Here is a 15,174-nt window from a genome sequence, read left to right as displayed (position 1 = left end):
GCCACAACACAATGGAAACAAGCCACAACACAATGGAAACAAGCTACAACACAATGAAGTTAGCACAACACAATGGAAACAAGCCACAACACAATGAAGTTAGCACAACACAATGGAAACAAGCCACAACACAATGGAAACAAGCTACAACACAATGAAGTTAGCACAACACAATGGAAACAAGCCACAACACAATGGAAACAAGCTACAACACAATGAAGTTAGCACAACACAATGGAAACAAGCCACAAAACAATGGAAACAAGCCACAACACAATGAAGTTAGCACAACACAATGGAAACAAGCCACAACACAATGGAAACAAGCTACAACACAATGAAGTTAGCACAACACAATGGAAACAAGCCACAACACAATGAAGTTAGCACAACACAATGGAAACAAGCCACAACACAATGGAAACAAGCTACAACACAATGAAGTTAGCACAACACATTGGAAACAAGCCACAACACAATGGAAACAAGCTACAACACAATGAAGTTAGCACAACACAATGGAAACAAGCCACAACACAATGGAAACAAGCAGCAACACAATGGAAACAAGCCACAACACAATGAAGTTAGCACAACACAATGGAAACAAGCCACAATACAATGGAAACAAGCCACAACACAATGAAGTTAGCACAACACAATGGAAACAAGCTGCAACACAATGAAGTTAGCACAACACAATGGAAACAAGCTGCAACACAATGTAAACAAGCCGCAAAACAATGGAAACAAGCCACAACACAATGGAAACAAGCCACAACACAATGAAGTTAGCACAACACAATGGAAACAAGCCACAACACAATGAAGTTAGCACAACACAATGGAAACAAGCTGCAACACAATGTAAACAAGCCGCAACACAATGGAAACAAGCCACAACACAATGGAAACAAGCCGCAACACAATGGAAACAAGCCGCAACACAATGAAGTTAGCACAACACAATGGAAACAAGCCACAACACAATGAAGTTAGCACAACACAATGGAAACAAGCCACAACACAATGGAAACAAGCTACAACACAATGAAGTTAGCACAACACAATGGAAACAAGCCACAACACAATGGAAACAAGCTACAACACAATGAAGTTAGCACAACACAATGGAAACAAGCCACAACACAATGGAAACAAGCCACAACACAATGAAGTTAGCACAACACAATGGAAACAAGCCACAACACAATGAAGTTAGCACAACACAATGGAAACAAGCTGCAACACAATGGAAACAAGCCACAACACAATGGAAACAAGCCACAACGCAATGAAGTTAGCACAACACAATGGAAACAAGCTGCAACACAATGGAAACAAGCCACAACACAATGGAAACAAGCCACAACACAATGAAGTTAGCACAACACAATGGAAACAAGCCACAACACAATGGAAACAAGCCACAACACAATGAAGTTAGCACAACACAATGGAAACAAGCCACAACACAATGAAGTTAGCACAACACAATGGAAACAAGCCACAACACAATGGAAACAAGCTGCAACACAATGGAAACAAGCCACAACACAATGGAAACAAGCCACAACACAATGGAAACAAGCCAAAACACAATGGAAACAAGCCACAACACAATGGAAACAAGCCACAACACAATGGAAACAAGCCAAAACACAATGGAAACAAGCCACAACACAATGGAAACAAGCCAAAACACAATGGAAACAAGCCACTACACAATGGAAACAAGCTACAACACAATGAAGTTAGCACAACACAATGAAGTTAGCACAACACAATGGAAACAAGCTGCAACACAATGGAAACAAGCCACAACACAATGAAGTTAGCACAACACAATGGAAACAAGCTGCAACACAATGGAAACAAGCCACAACACAATGGAAAAGAGCTGCAACACAATGAAGTTAGCACAACACAATGGAAACAAGCTGCAACACAATGAAAACAAGCCACAACACAATGGAAACAAGCCACAACACAATGAAGTTAGCACAACACAATGGAAACAAGCCACAACACAATGAAGTTAGCACAACACAATGGAAACAAGCCACAACACAATGGAAACAAGCTGCAACACAATGGAAACAAGCCACAACACAATGGAAACAAGCCACAACACAATGAAGTTAGCACAACACAATGGAAACAAGCTGCAACACAATGAAGTTAGCACAACACAATGGAAACAAGCTGCAACACAATGAAAACAAGACACAACACAATGGAAACAAGCCACAACACAATGGAAACAAGCCGCAACACAATGGAAACAAGCCGCAACACAATGGAAACAAGCAGCAACACAATGAAGTTAGCACAACACAATGGAAACAAGCCACAACACAATGAAGTTAGCACAACACAATGGAAACAAGCCACAACACAATGGAAACAAGCTACAACACAATGAAGTTAGCACAACACAATGGAAACAAGCCACAACACAATGGAAACAAGCTACAACACAATGAAGTTAGCACAACACAATGGAAACAAGCCACAACACAATGGAAACAAGCCACAACACAATGGAAACAAGCCACAACACAATGGAAACAAGCTACAACACAATGAAGTTAGCACAACACAATGGAAACAAGCCACAACACAATGAAGTTAGCACAACACAATGGAAACAAGCCACAACACAATGGAAACAAGCTACAACACAATGAAGTTAGCACAACACAATGGAAACAAGCCACAACACAATGGAAACAAGCTACAACACAATGAAGTTAGCACAACACAATGGAAACAAGCCACAAAACAATGGAAACAAGCCACAAAACAATGAAGTTAGCACAACACAATGGAAACAAGCCACAACACAATGGAAACAAGCTACAACACAATGAAGTTAGCACAACACAATGGAAACAAGCCACAACACAATGAAGTTAGCACAACACAATGGAAACAAGCCACAACACAATGGAAACAAGCTACAACACAATGAAGTTAGCACAACACATTGGAAACAAGCCACAACACAATGGAAACAAGCTACAACACAATGAAGTTAGCACAACACAATGGAAACAAGCCACAACACAATGGAAACAAGCAGCAACACAATGGAAACAAGCCACAACACAATGAAGTTAGCACAACACAATGGAAACAAGCCACAATACAATGGAAACAAGCCACAACACAATGAAGTTAGCACAACACAATGGAAACAAGCTGCAACACAATGAAGTTAGCACAACACAATGGAAACAAGCTGCAACACAATGTAAACAAGCCGCAAAACAATGGAAACAAGCCACAACACAATGGAAACAAGCCACAACACAATGAAGTTAGCACAACACAATGGAAACAAGCCACAACACAATGAAGTTAGCACAACACAATGGAAACAAGCTGCAACACAATGTAAACAAGCCGCAACACAATGGAAACAAGCCACAACACAATGGAAACAAGCCGCAACACAATGGAAACAAGCCGCAACACAATGAAGTTAGCACAACACAATGGAAACAAGCCACAACACAATGAAGTTAGCACAACACAATGGAAACAAGCCACAACACAATGGAAACAAGCTACAACACAATGAAGTTAGCACAACACAATGGAAACAAGCCACAACACAATGGAAACAAGCTACAACACAATGAAGTTAGCACAACACAATGGAAACAAGCCACAACACAATGAAGTTAGCACAACACAATGGAAACAAGCTGCAACACAATGGAAACAAGCCACAACACAATGGAAACAAGCCACAACGCAATGAAGTTAGCACAACACAATGGAAACAAGCTGCAACACAATGGAAACAAGCCACAACACAATGGAAACAAGCCACAACACAATGAAGTGAGCACAACACAATGGAAACAAGCCACAACACAATGGAAACAAGCCACAACACAATGAAGTTAGCACAACACAATGGAAACAAGCCACAACACAATGAAGTTAGCACAACACAATGGAAACAAGCCACAACACAATGGAAACAAGCTGCAACACAATGGAAACAAGCCACAACACAATGGAAACAAGCCACAACACAATGGAAACAAGCCAAAACACAATGGAAACAAGCCACAACACAATGGAAACAAGCCACAACACAATGGAAACAAGCCAAAACACAATGGAAACAAGCCACAACACAATGGAAACAAGCCAAAACACAATGGAAACAAGCCACTACACAATGGAAACAAGCTACAACACAATGAAGTTAGCACAACACAATGGAAACAAGCTGCAACACAATGGAAACAAGCCACAACACAATGAAGTTAGCACAACACAATGGAAACAAGCTGCAACACAATGGAAACAAGCCACAACACAATGGAAAAGAGCTGCAACACAATGAAGTTAGCACAACACAATGGAAACAAGCTGCAACACAATGAAAACAAGCCACAACACAATGGAAACAAGCCACAACACAATGAAGTTAGCACAACACAATGGAAACAAGCCACAACACAATGAAGTTAGCACAACACAATGGAAACAAGCCACAACACAATGGAAACAAGCTGCAACACAATGGAAACAAGCCACAACACAATGGAAACAAGCCACAACACAATGAAGTTAGCACAACACAATGGAAACAAGCTGCAACACAATGAAGTTAGCACAACACAATGGAAACAAGCTGCAACACAATGAAAACAAGACACAACACAATGGAAACAAGCCACAACACAATGGAAACAAGCCGCAACACAATGGAAACAAGCCGCAACACAATGGAAACAAGCAGCAACACAATGAAGTTAGCACAACACAATGGAAACAAGCCACAACACAATGAAGTTAGCACAACACAATGGAAACAAGCCACAACACAATGGAAACAAGCTGCAACACAATGGAAACAAGCCACAACACAATGGAAACAAGCCACAACACAATGAAGTTAGCACAACACAATGGAAACAAGCTGCAACACAATGAAGTTAGCACAACACAATGGAAACAAGCTACAACACAATGAAGATAGCACAACACAATGGAAACAAGCCACAACACAATGAAGTTAGCACAACACAATGGAAACAAGCCACAACACAATGGAAACAAGCCACAACACAATGGAAACAAGCCACAACACAATGGAAACAAGCCACAACACAATGGAAACAAGCCACAACACAATGGAAACAAGCCAAAACACAATGGAAACAAGCCACAACACAATGGAAACAAGCCAAAACACAGTGGAAACAAGCTGCAACACAATGGAAACAAGCCACAACACAATGGAAACAAGCCACAACACAATGAAGTTAGCACAACACAATGGAAACAAGCCACAACACAATGGAAACAAGCCACAACACAATGAAGTTAGCACAACACAATGGAAACAAGCCACAACACAATGGAAACAAGCTGCAACACAATGGAAACAAGCCACAACACAATGGAAACAAGCCACAACACAATGGAAACAAGCCACAGCACAATGAAGTTAGCACAACACAATGGAAACAAGCTGCAACACAATGAAGTTAGCACAACACAATGGAAACAAGCTGCAACACAATGGAAACAAGCTGCAACACAATGGAAACAAGCCACAACACAATGGAAACAAGCCACAACACAATGAAGTTAGCACAACACAATGGAAACAAGCTGCAACACAATGAAGTTAGCACAACACAATGGAAACAAGCTGCAACACAATGAAAACAAGACACAACACAATGGAAACAAGCCACAACACAATGGAAACAAGCCGCAACACAATGGAAACAAGCCGCAACACAATGGAAACAAGCAGCAACACAATGAAGTTAGCACAACACAATGGAAACAAGCCACAACACAATGAAGTTAGCACAACACAATGGAAACAAGCCACAACACAATGGAAACAAGCTGCAACACAATGGAAACAAGCCACAACACAATGGAAACAAGCCACAACACAATGAAGTTAGCACAACACAATGGAAACAAGCTGCAACACAATGAAGTTAGCACAACACAATGGAAACAAGCTACAACACAATGAAGATAGCACAACACAATGGAAACAAGCCACAACACAATGAAGTTAGCACAACACAATGGAAACAAGCCACAACACAATGGAAACAAGCCACAACACAATGGAAACAAGCCACAACACAATGGAAACAAGCCACAACACAATGGAAACAAGCCACAACACAATGGAAACAAGCCAAAACACAATGGAAACAAGCCACAACACAATGGAAACAAGCCAAAACACAGTGGAAACAAGCTGCAACACAATGGAAACAAGCCACAACACAATGGAAACAAGCCACAACACAATGAAGTTAGCACAACACAATGGAAACAAGCCACAACACAATGGAAACAAGCCACAACACAATGAAGTTAGCACAACACAATGGAAACAAGCCACAACACAATGAAGTTAGCACAACACAATGGAAACAAGCCACAACACAATGGAAACAAGCTGCAACACAATGGAAACAAGCCACAACACAATGGAAACAAGCCACAACACAATGGAAACAAGCCAAAACACAATGGAAACAAGCCACAACACAATGGAAACAAGCCACAACACAATGGAAACAAGCCAAAACACAATGGAAACAAGCCACAACACAATGGAAACAAGCCAAAACACAATGGAAACAAGCCACTACACAATGGAAACAAGCTACAACACAATGAAGTTAGCACAACACAATGGAAACAAGCTGCAACACAATGGAAACAAGCCACAACACAATGAAGTTAGCACAACACAATGGAAACAAGCTGCAACACAATGGAAACAAGCCACAACACAATGGAAAAGAGCTGCAACACAATGAAGTTAGCACAACACAATGGAAACAAGCTGCAACACAATGAAAACAAGCCACAACACAATGGAAACAAGCCACAACACAATGAAGTTAGCACAACACAATGGAAACAAGCCACAACACAATGAAGTTAGCACAACACAATGGAAACAAGCCACAACACAATGGAAACAAGCTGCAACACAATGGAAACAAGCCACAACACAATGGAAACAAGCCACAACACAATGAAGTTAGCACAACACAATGGAAACAAGCCACAACACAATGAAGTTAGCACAACACAATGGAAACAAGCCACAACACAATGGAAACAAGCTGCAACACAATGGAAACAAGCCACAACACAATGGAAACAAGCCACAACACAATGAAGTTAGCACAACACAATGGAAACAAGCTGCAACACAATGAAGTTAGCACAACACAATGGAAACAAGCCGCAACACAATGGAAACAAGCCGCAACACAATGGAAACAAGCAGCAACACAATGAAGTTAGCACAACACAATGGAAACAAGCCACAACACAATGAAGTTAGCACAACACAATGGAAACAAGCCACAACACAATGGAAACAAGCTGCAACACAATGGAAACAAGCCACAACACAATGGAAACAAGCCACAACACAATGAAGTTAGCACAACACAATGGAAACAAGCTGCAACACAATGAAGTTAGCACAACACAATGGAAACAAGCTACAACACAATGAAGATAGCACAACACAATGGAAACAAGCCACAACACAATGAAGTTAGCACAACACAATGGAAACAAGCCACAACACAATGGAAACAAGCCACAACACAATGGAAACAAGCCACAACACAATGGAAACAAGCCAAAACACAATGGAAACAAGCCACAACACAATGGAAACAAGCCACAACACAATGAAGTTAGCACAACACAATGGAAACAAGCCACAACACAATGGAAACAAGCCACAACACAATGAAGTTAGCACAACACAATGGAAACAAGCTGCAACACAATGGAAACAAGCCACAACACAATGGAAACAAGCCACAACACAATGGAAACAAGCCACAGCACAATGAAGTTAGCACAACACAATGGAAACAAGCTGCAACACAATGAAGTTAGCACAACACAATGGAAACAAGCTGCAACACAATGGAAACAAGCCACAACACAATGGAAACAATCCACAACACAATGGAAACAAGCAGCAACACAATGGAAACAATCCACAACACAATGGAAACAAGCAGCAACACAATGGAAACAAGCCGCAACACAATGGAAACAAGCAGCAACACAATGAAGTTAGCACAACACAATGGAAACAAGCCACAACACAATGAAGTTAGCATAACACAATGGAAACAAGTTAGCACAACACAATGGAAACAAGCCACAACACAATGGAAACAAGCCACAACACAATGGAAACAAGCCACAACACAATGAAGTTAGCACAACACAATGGAAACAAGCTGCAACACAATGAAGTTAGCACAACACAATGGAAACAAGCCGCAACACAATGGAAACAAGCCGCAACACAATGGAAACAAGCAGCAACACAATGAAGTTAGCACAACACAATGGAAACAAGCCACAACACAATGAAGTTAGCACAACACAATGGAAACAAGCCACAACACAATGGAAACAAGCTGCAACACAATGGAAACAAGCCACAACACAATGGAAACAAGCCACAACACAATGAAGTTAGCACAACACAATGGAAACAAGCTGCAACACAATGAAGTTAGCACAACACAATGGAAACAAGCTACAACACAATGAAGATAGCACAACACAATGGAAACAAGCCACAACACAATGAAGTTAGCACAACACAATGGAAACAAGCCACAACACAATGGAAACAAGCCACAACACAATGGAAACAAGCCACAACACAATGGAAACAAGCCAAAACACAATGGAAACAAGCCACAACACAATGGAAACAAGCCAAAACACAGTGGAAACAAGCTGCAACACAATGGAAACAAGCCACAACACAATGGAAACAAGCCACAACACAATGAAGTTAGCACAACACAATGGAAACAAGCCACAACACAATGGAAACAAGCCACAACACAATGAAGTTAGCACAACACAATGGAAACAAGCCACAACACAATGGAAACAAGCCACAACACAATGAAGTTAGCACAACACAATGGAAACAAGCCACAACACAATGGAAACAAGCTGCAACACAATGGAAACAAGCCACAACACAATGGAAACAAGCCACAACACAATGGAAACAAGCCACAGCACAATGAAGTTAGCACAACACAATGGAAACAAGCTGCAACACAATGAAGTTAGCACAACACAATGGAAACAAGCTGCAACACAATGGAAACAAGCCACAACACAATGGAAACAATCCACAACACAATGGAAACAAGCAGCAACACAATGGAAACAAGCCGCAACACAATGGAAACAAGCAGCAACACAATGAAGTTAGCACAACACAATGGAAACAAGCCACAACACAATGAAGTTAGCATAACACAATGGAAACAAGTTAGCACAACACAATGGAAACAAGCCACAACACAATGGAAACAAGCTGCAACACAATGAAGTTAGCACAACACAATGGAAACAAGCCACAACACAATGAAGTTAGCACAACACAATGGAAACAAGCCACAACACAATGGAAACAAGCTGCAACACAATGGAAACAAGCCGCAACACAATGGAAACAAGCCACAACACAATGGAAACAAGCCACAACACAATGGAAACAAGCCACAACACAATGAAGTTAGCACAACACAATGGAAACAAGCCACAACACAATGGAAACACAACGGCCCAGTAGTCCATTAGTGCACTATTGGGCCACCATAAAGAAAGTAAAAAAAAAATAGCATTTATTTGAGATAGAAAGCTTTTAAAGAGGTCATCGGATGCAAAATTCACTTTATAAGTTGTTTGAACATAAATGTGTGTTGGAAATGTGTGTACACATCCATCCTATTACAAAAATCCACCCAGTGTTCCCTCTCTCAAATCAGGCTGTTCTGAGATTCCTGTCATAATGACTAGTTCTGCACAGACCACTTCCACGATAGTCGGTTGACGAGGCTGTCTTACCTTAGACCCGCCCTGAGTGAGCTGAGAGCTGTCTGCCAGTGTGTCGACTCCGTGCAGGAGAAGACAAGATGTCTCCAATTAAAGATTGAGGTGTTTTGTTGTTGGATGTAATAATGAATATAGCAGTCGTCAGTTACTCCCGACATCTGAGCTGCTGAAGACGCAGAGGATCAAGGGAAATGCTCCAATCCCCAATCTGCCTAAATGCGTTTGTTTGCGCGAATCATTCGTGATCCAGCTTCACCTACAGAAGTGAGTATAAACGTTTTTTATGAATCTTTGCAAATCGCCTTTCCTAAAAATGTGCTAGTTAGCCAGTTTCACGGCTGACTTTACAGTCTGCTCTTCACCCTGCAGAAGAGAGGGGCGGGTTCAGCAGAGCTCATTAGCATTTAAAGCAACATGGACTAAAAACAGCTTGCTGAAAACAGAGCTGAGTTTGACAGGGTAAAAAAGGTTGTTTTTTACACTACCATTGAGAAGTTTTAACCAAAGTATAGACTTTTCATTGAGACCTTAAAGAATCACATCAACTTGTGGAAAATGGGCATCCCTTTTTGACCCCTTTAACATTATGTCTTTACTGTCAGTTTAATGCATGCTTGATGAACCATGCTTCCAAACCTTTGAACAGTAGTGTAGTGTAAATTTAGTCAAGTTTACACATAAAACATGAAAATGTTATTTTCCAATAGGCTAAAATTATTTTACCCAACTTAAATTGATTTTTACATTTCAAACAATTCCTTATGGATCAATACAAGTCTCATTCTACATTTTTAAATCCTCTATAACGTCAAATAAATAGATCATATTGCAGGTTATGAGAGGTAAGATGCTTTGATATGTTTCCTTTCTCTCATAAAGCTTTCAATGTTGCTAAGCTTCTCATTCCAGTGAACGGGTTCATTCAGGTCACATCACACTCTGGCTTCCAGACAGGCCTGTGTCTGTAAATGCAGGTGATGGTTATCTACTTCAGACACACCCTTCCCTTCATTCATTCATCTTCAGCTCAGCATTATCTCTCTATTTCTCCTCCTCCGAGCAAACCGGGACAGATCGATAGAGCTTCTTGCTTCCATTAGTCTCCGTGCAGGTTAATGCTGCATTAAAATGTCTACATGCTCGCTGTATCTCTGCCGCTTCTTTTTTTGGATGGGAGAACTTTTTTTATCATTCTCCATTTTTATATCAGTATCCATTCATCATAGTTCATGAAGAATTCATCCTCATCATGGTCATCTCTGCAAATGAAGTGGATGGTGTGTGCGCACATGTGGTTTCACTGTCAATTCTCCCCATTTCTTTTACAGTCTCTTCTTACATGTTTTATTTTCCCCAGCATCGCGTCTCTGCAATCTCCTACTTCCTTTCTCTCTCCTGCAACCTCCTTTCTGCCTCTCTTTTCTACAGCCCTACATCCTTCATTTACTTTAAAACAGACACTCTCCTCCTTCTAAAGCTCCATCCTCTAATCCTGTTAGAAGGATGGGCTTTGATCTCCTGTGAGTGATCATGTTCCTGGTGTGAAGAGAGAGAGTGGAAGTGAGAAAGCGTGCCACACAGATTAAAGAGGAATATGCATAGGTGTTGACGTTCCTTCACTACCTGCATCTGAAGTGACTGCGCTATTGGGACAGAGAAGTTATGATCATTTAATGCAGGTTATAAATCAGAGCCAGAGCTGCTTGGGAAGCACTGAGGAATACAATATAAAATGCGATAGAAAGACTGTAACTCACAATTATAAGCGATATCAAATACTGGATGTTGCATTAGTGACCAAAATGATCACACTGGGACGGGAAACTGTGCTTTCTAATAGTTGTTTGAAATGTGTATTAATATTACGATATAATGATGACATAGTGATAATTTAATGATGTAAGATATTCAAGCAGACATTATAAAAGCATTAGCACTCCTTCAGTGAATATAGGTTGTTGTATAAATATGAATCCATCATGTGTCCAGCTGAAATTGATTTAATTCTTGCCTTACACGGCTCACTGTTCTGTGCAACCTACAAATGAAGTCTTGCGGTAAATGTCTTTGTAATATGGAATAAGAAAAGCCTTAAGACGCAGCAGCTTATGTATTCGCTTGATGATGGGAGAAATCAAAGTCAGACAGCCAGGAGGTTGTTGCACACAATAAACACACCAACTATTACTGTTGTTAGTTATTTCTTTTTTATTTAGGCACCAATAATCAATAATGCAGGGACGATGCTCTTTCTCGTACAAATGCTATTTAGGGCTTAGTTTATCTAAAGCCACAAACAGACACGTTTAACTATCACAGTGGCGGAAAAACTTCAGAACTGGAAATGCTACCAGACACTTGTGTCATTACTGGCTTGTTAAGTGAAACCGATTCACATATTTTCCATCATTAAACAATCAATTACTTTAAATATATTAAAACCACATTTTAAACAAAATCATTTCTTTTCATTCTCTTTTTAAGGTAATCAGGCTAAAGTCAGGAGCAATCCACCAAAGACAAGTTCTACAACGAAGACACCTGCAGGGTAATTTCAACAAGACAAGCAGCATTTATCTGTTTATTGACTGTTAAGATCAACATTACTGACTTTAGGTTATCTAAAATATGAACTCAACTTTGAAAGACAAATGAAATGGTGCTTTGGGATTTGCTGATCGTTTTGTGTCAAGAATGTAACGTTAGCGAACTTTATCAGTTTGCTTTGTAAAGCACCAGTTAAAGTAGATGACTGTTTACAGAACGAACACCAGTCAAAGGTTTGAACACACTTATTCTTTATCATTAGTAAGGTCTATGTTTTCAGAATATTAAAGTCAACTATGAAAAAAACAAATGGAATTATATAATGACAAAAATATATTTTATTTTAAGGCTGGAATACGCTACAAGACTGAACAGATTCATACACTGGTCGACTAAAACACTTAAAGGATTACTCACTACCAGACTTTGAAGTTGTTCCAAACACAACAAACTGTTTTAAAATCGGCTACAAATATCAAATGTGTCTGATATCCCCCAACTGGAATGAATCATTGTCTGAAGCTAAAAAAAAAAAAGAAGCACCCATTATACACTGTGATTTTCTAAAATTTGTCAACTTCGACCACCCAAAATCGGCAAACTGGCTGTAACTTTTGGAAACTAGAATAGACTCTTCCAGACTGCAAAATGGGGAAAAATCATGTAGTGTATTTCAGCCTTTAAGCAGCCTAGATTCCAGCTCTGGGCAATCTCTCAACAAAGTAATGAAGAATCCACCTGGGAAGTTTTTTTGAATAGTAGTTGCCATGTGTGCTGGGCACTTGTTGGGTGCTATCTTTACTATTCGGTCCCATCATACTTTTTTTTATTTTAATGAAAAGTTTAGTTTAAAAAAAAAAAAGTGTGAAATGTGTGTTATTTACGCAAAGCCTAAAAATGTGTTTTAACATTTAAGCATAGCTTAATCATCAGCCAAAAATTCTGTCAAGTGTGCTCAAACCTTGGACTGGTAATGTAGCTGAAGCTGCAGGTTTAACATTTAAGACACTGTAACAGGTAAATATATTTCATTGTTAATTTTTTAGAACAAAACAGCAGGGGAAGTCTGTGTAAATATATATTCTCAATATACAGCTGTATATAGTATTTTTTAGATATATTTGTAATCTATCTATACAAGTATACATACATAACAATTGAGTTTTTTTTTACATTCCTTTACCCTGACATTTTTTACGAACAGAAATCTGTTTGAATAGACTGTCAATTTAAATAAATCACCACATGTAAATCACCATGTAAAAAAATAATAATAATTAAATACATAACATTTCCATCCAAAAATACAACATAGAATAATACTCAATGAAACACACACACACACACACACACACATTCATACCAAATTTAACAGTTAAAGATTGGCCAAACTGAGTTTATTATTTTCTTGACGATATTTTAAATCCTTACTAGTGGACCTGCTTGTCTTAGACTGAAAAGTCAGCAGAGATTTTCTGGCAGTATTTATTTTAGCTGTGGAGTGAGGACTGAAACTGTGTGATTATGTATGTGTTGGTGGAATGTCACTGATAATTTGTGTTACTTTGAATGTTCTTTGACATGTTATTTCAAGCATGCTAATCATTCCCCATTTGTATTCAGACTATAGCAAATTTTCAATTTGTCTGAGTGGCAATGTGTTTTTGATGAGCCTTTGTTAGTCTGTTTCACCTGATTCACTCAACTGAAGCAGTTACTAACACACTGTGTCCACAAACCTTAAAAATGATAATTATCATCCTTAGGATTTTCTATTTGTGGCAGTTATATTACATCTACACCTGGGCCATGGTTATGACTGAATTTACGGTTTGTGAATTTTATCGATTATTTTCTTCTGCTTTTATGCAGGTTAAAGAAAAAGACCAAACATAAAACATTACAAAAAAATTCAAGCATTACAAAACAACATTTGTGATATTAAAAAACAGTGCAAAACAAAACAACAAGAACAACATAAAAAGTCTATTAGTGGATTTTTTTTTTTGCATTAACGTCACTGCATCCTGCATAAACCACACAGTCGACACATGGAGCAAATAATAAATTACCCATTTGCAGTTAATTTGGCCCATCAGTAAGCTTGCTCTCCCCTTTAAAGTCCAGGACATCCCATAGAAGGGTGGGATTTTCACAGTTGTGCTGTGCCCTCCAATGCTCAATAACGTCCTGTTTCTTATTAAACACCTTACTGCAAAGGATGCAGTTAAAGTGAGACCCCACCCTCAGGGATATACCTTTACTGAGGCCCCTTAATACATCGTCCTCCTTACCCATCATCTCCTCTTTGTCCTCCTCTTCTTGACTCTCTCTAGCTTCTTGATGGTGAGAATGGAGGTGGCGTTTGAACTTGGAAAAGGAGAACTCCTCGTCGCAGGTGCCGCAGTGCACTAGGTTGCGTTTCTCATTGAGCTGCCTCCAGTAATGTGCTGCATGTTTGACCAGTTCATCCTCTGCTTCACGGCCCCCACGCATGGCCCCATCCCTCAGTCGCACCTGGACCTCCTCTCCGTGCACGTACAACAAATGCAGTTTCATGTCAGCAAAGGTAGGGGTGATGGCTTGGCAGCGCCCACACTTAATTTGTAGCTCGACTGGGTCAACACGTTGTTCTGAGGCCTGTTCATCAGCTTCCGAAGACCTGCAAAACAAGGAACGTCTATGTCAAGAACAAGAAGGATTTAG

At 39.8% G+C, this 15,174-nt stretch overlaps 1 protein-coding gene across 11 annotated transcripts in view; it reads right to left on the bottom strand.

The window, feature by feature from the left end:
* Positions 1–12,135: 12,135 nt before the first annotated feature.
* The window catches only part of LOC306852691 (zinc finger protein 438-like), a 53,101-nt gene continuing 50,062 nt past the window's right edge, over positions 12,136–15,174 (bottom strand). For all 11 annotated transcript variants that reach the window (XM_079389735.1, XM_079389737.1, XM_079389731.1 and 8 more), the window contains one exon: positions 12,136–15,130. In XM_079389735.1, the coding sequence (XP_079245861.1) occupies positions 14,551–15,130 (580 nt within the window). In that variant the 3' untranslated portion in view covers positions 12,136–14,550. The remainder of the gene's footprint in view (positions 15,131–15,174) is intronic.

Source organism: Barbus barbus (assembly GCF_936440315.1).
Source record: "Barbus barbus genome assembly, chromosome: 32".
NCBI classification, from domain to species: domain Eukaryota; kingdom Metazoa; phylum Chordata; class Actinopteri; order Cypriniformes; family Cyprinidae; genus Barbus; species Barbus barbus.
This window is presented reverse-complemented; position numbering and strand designations above follow the sequence as displayed.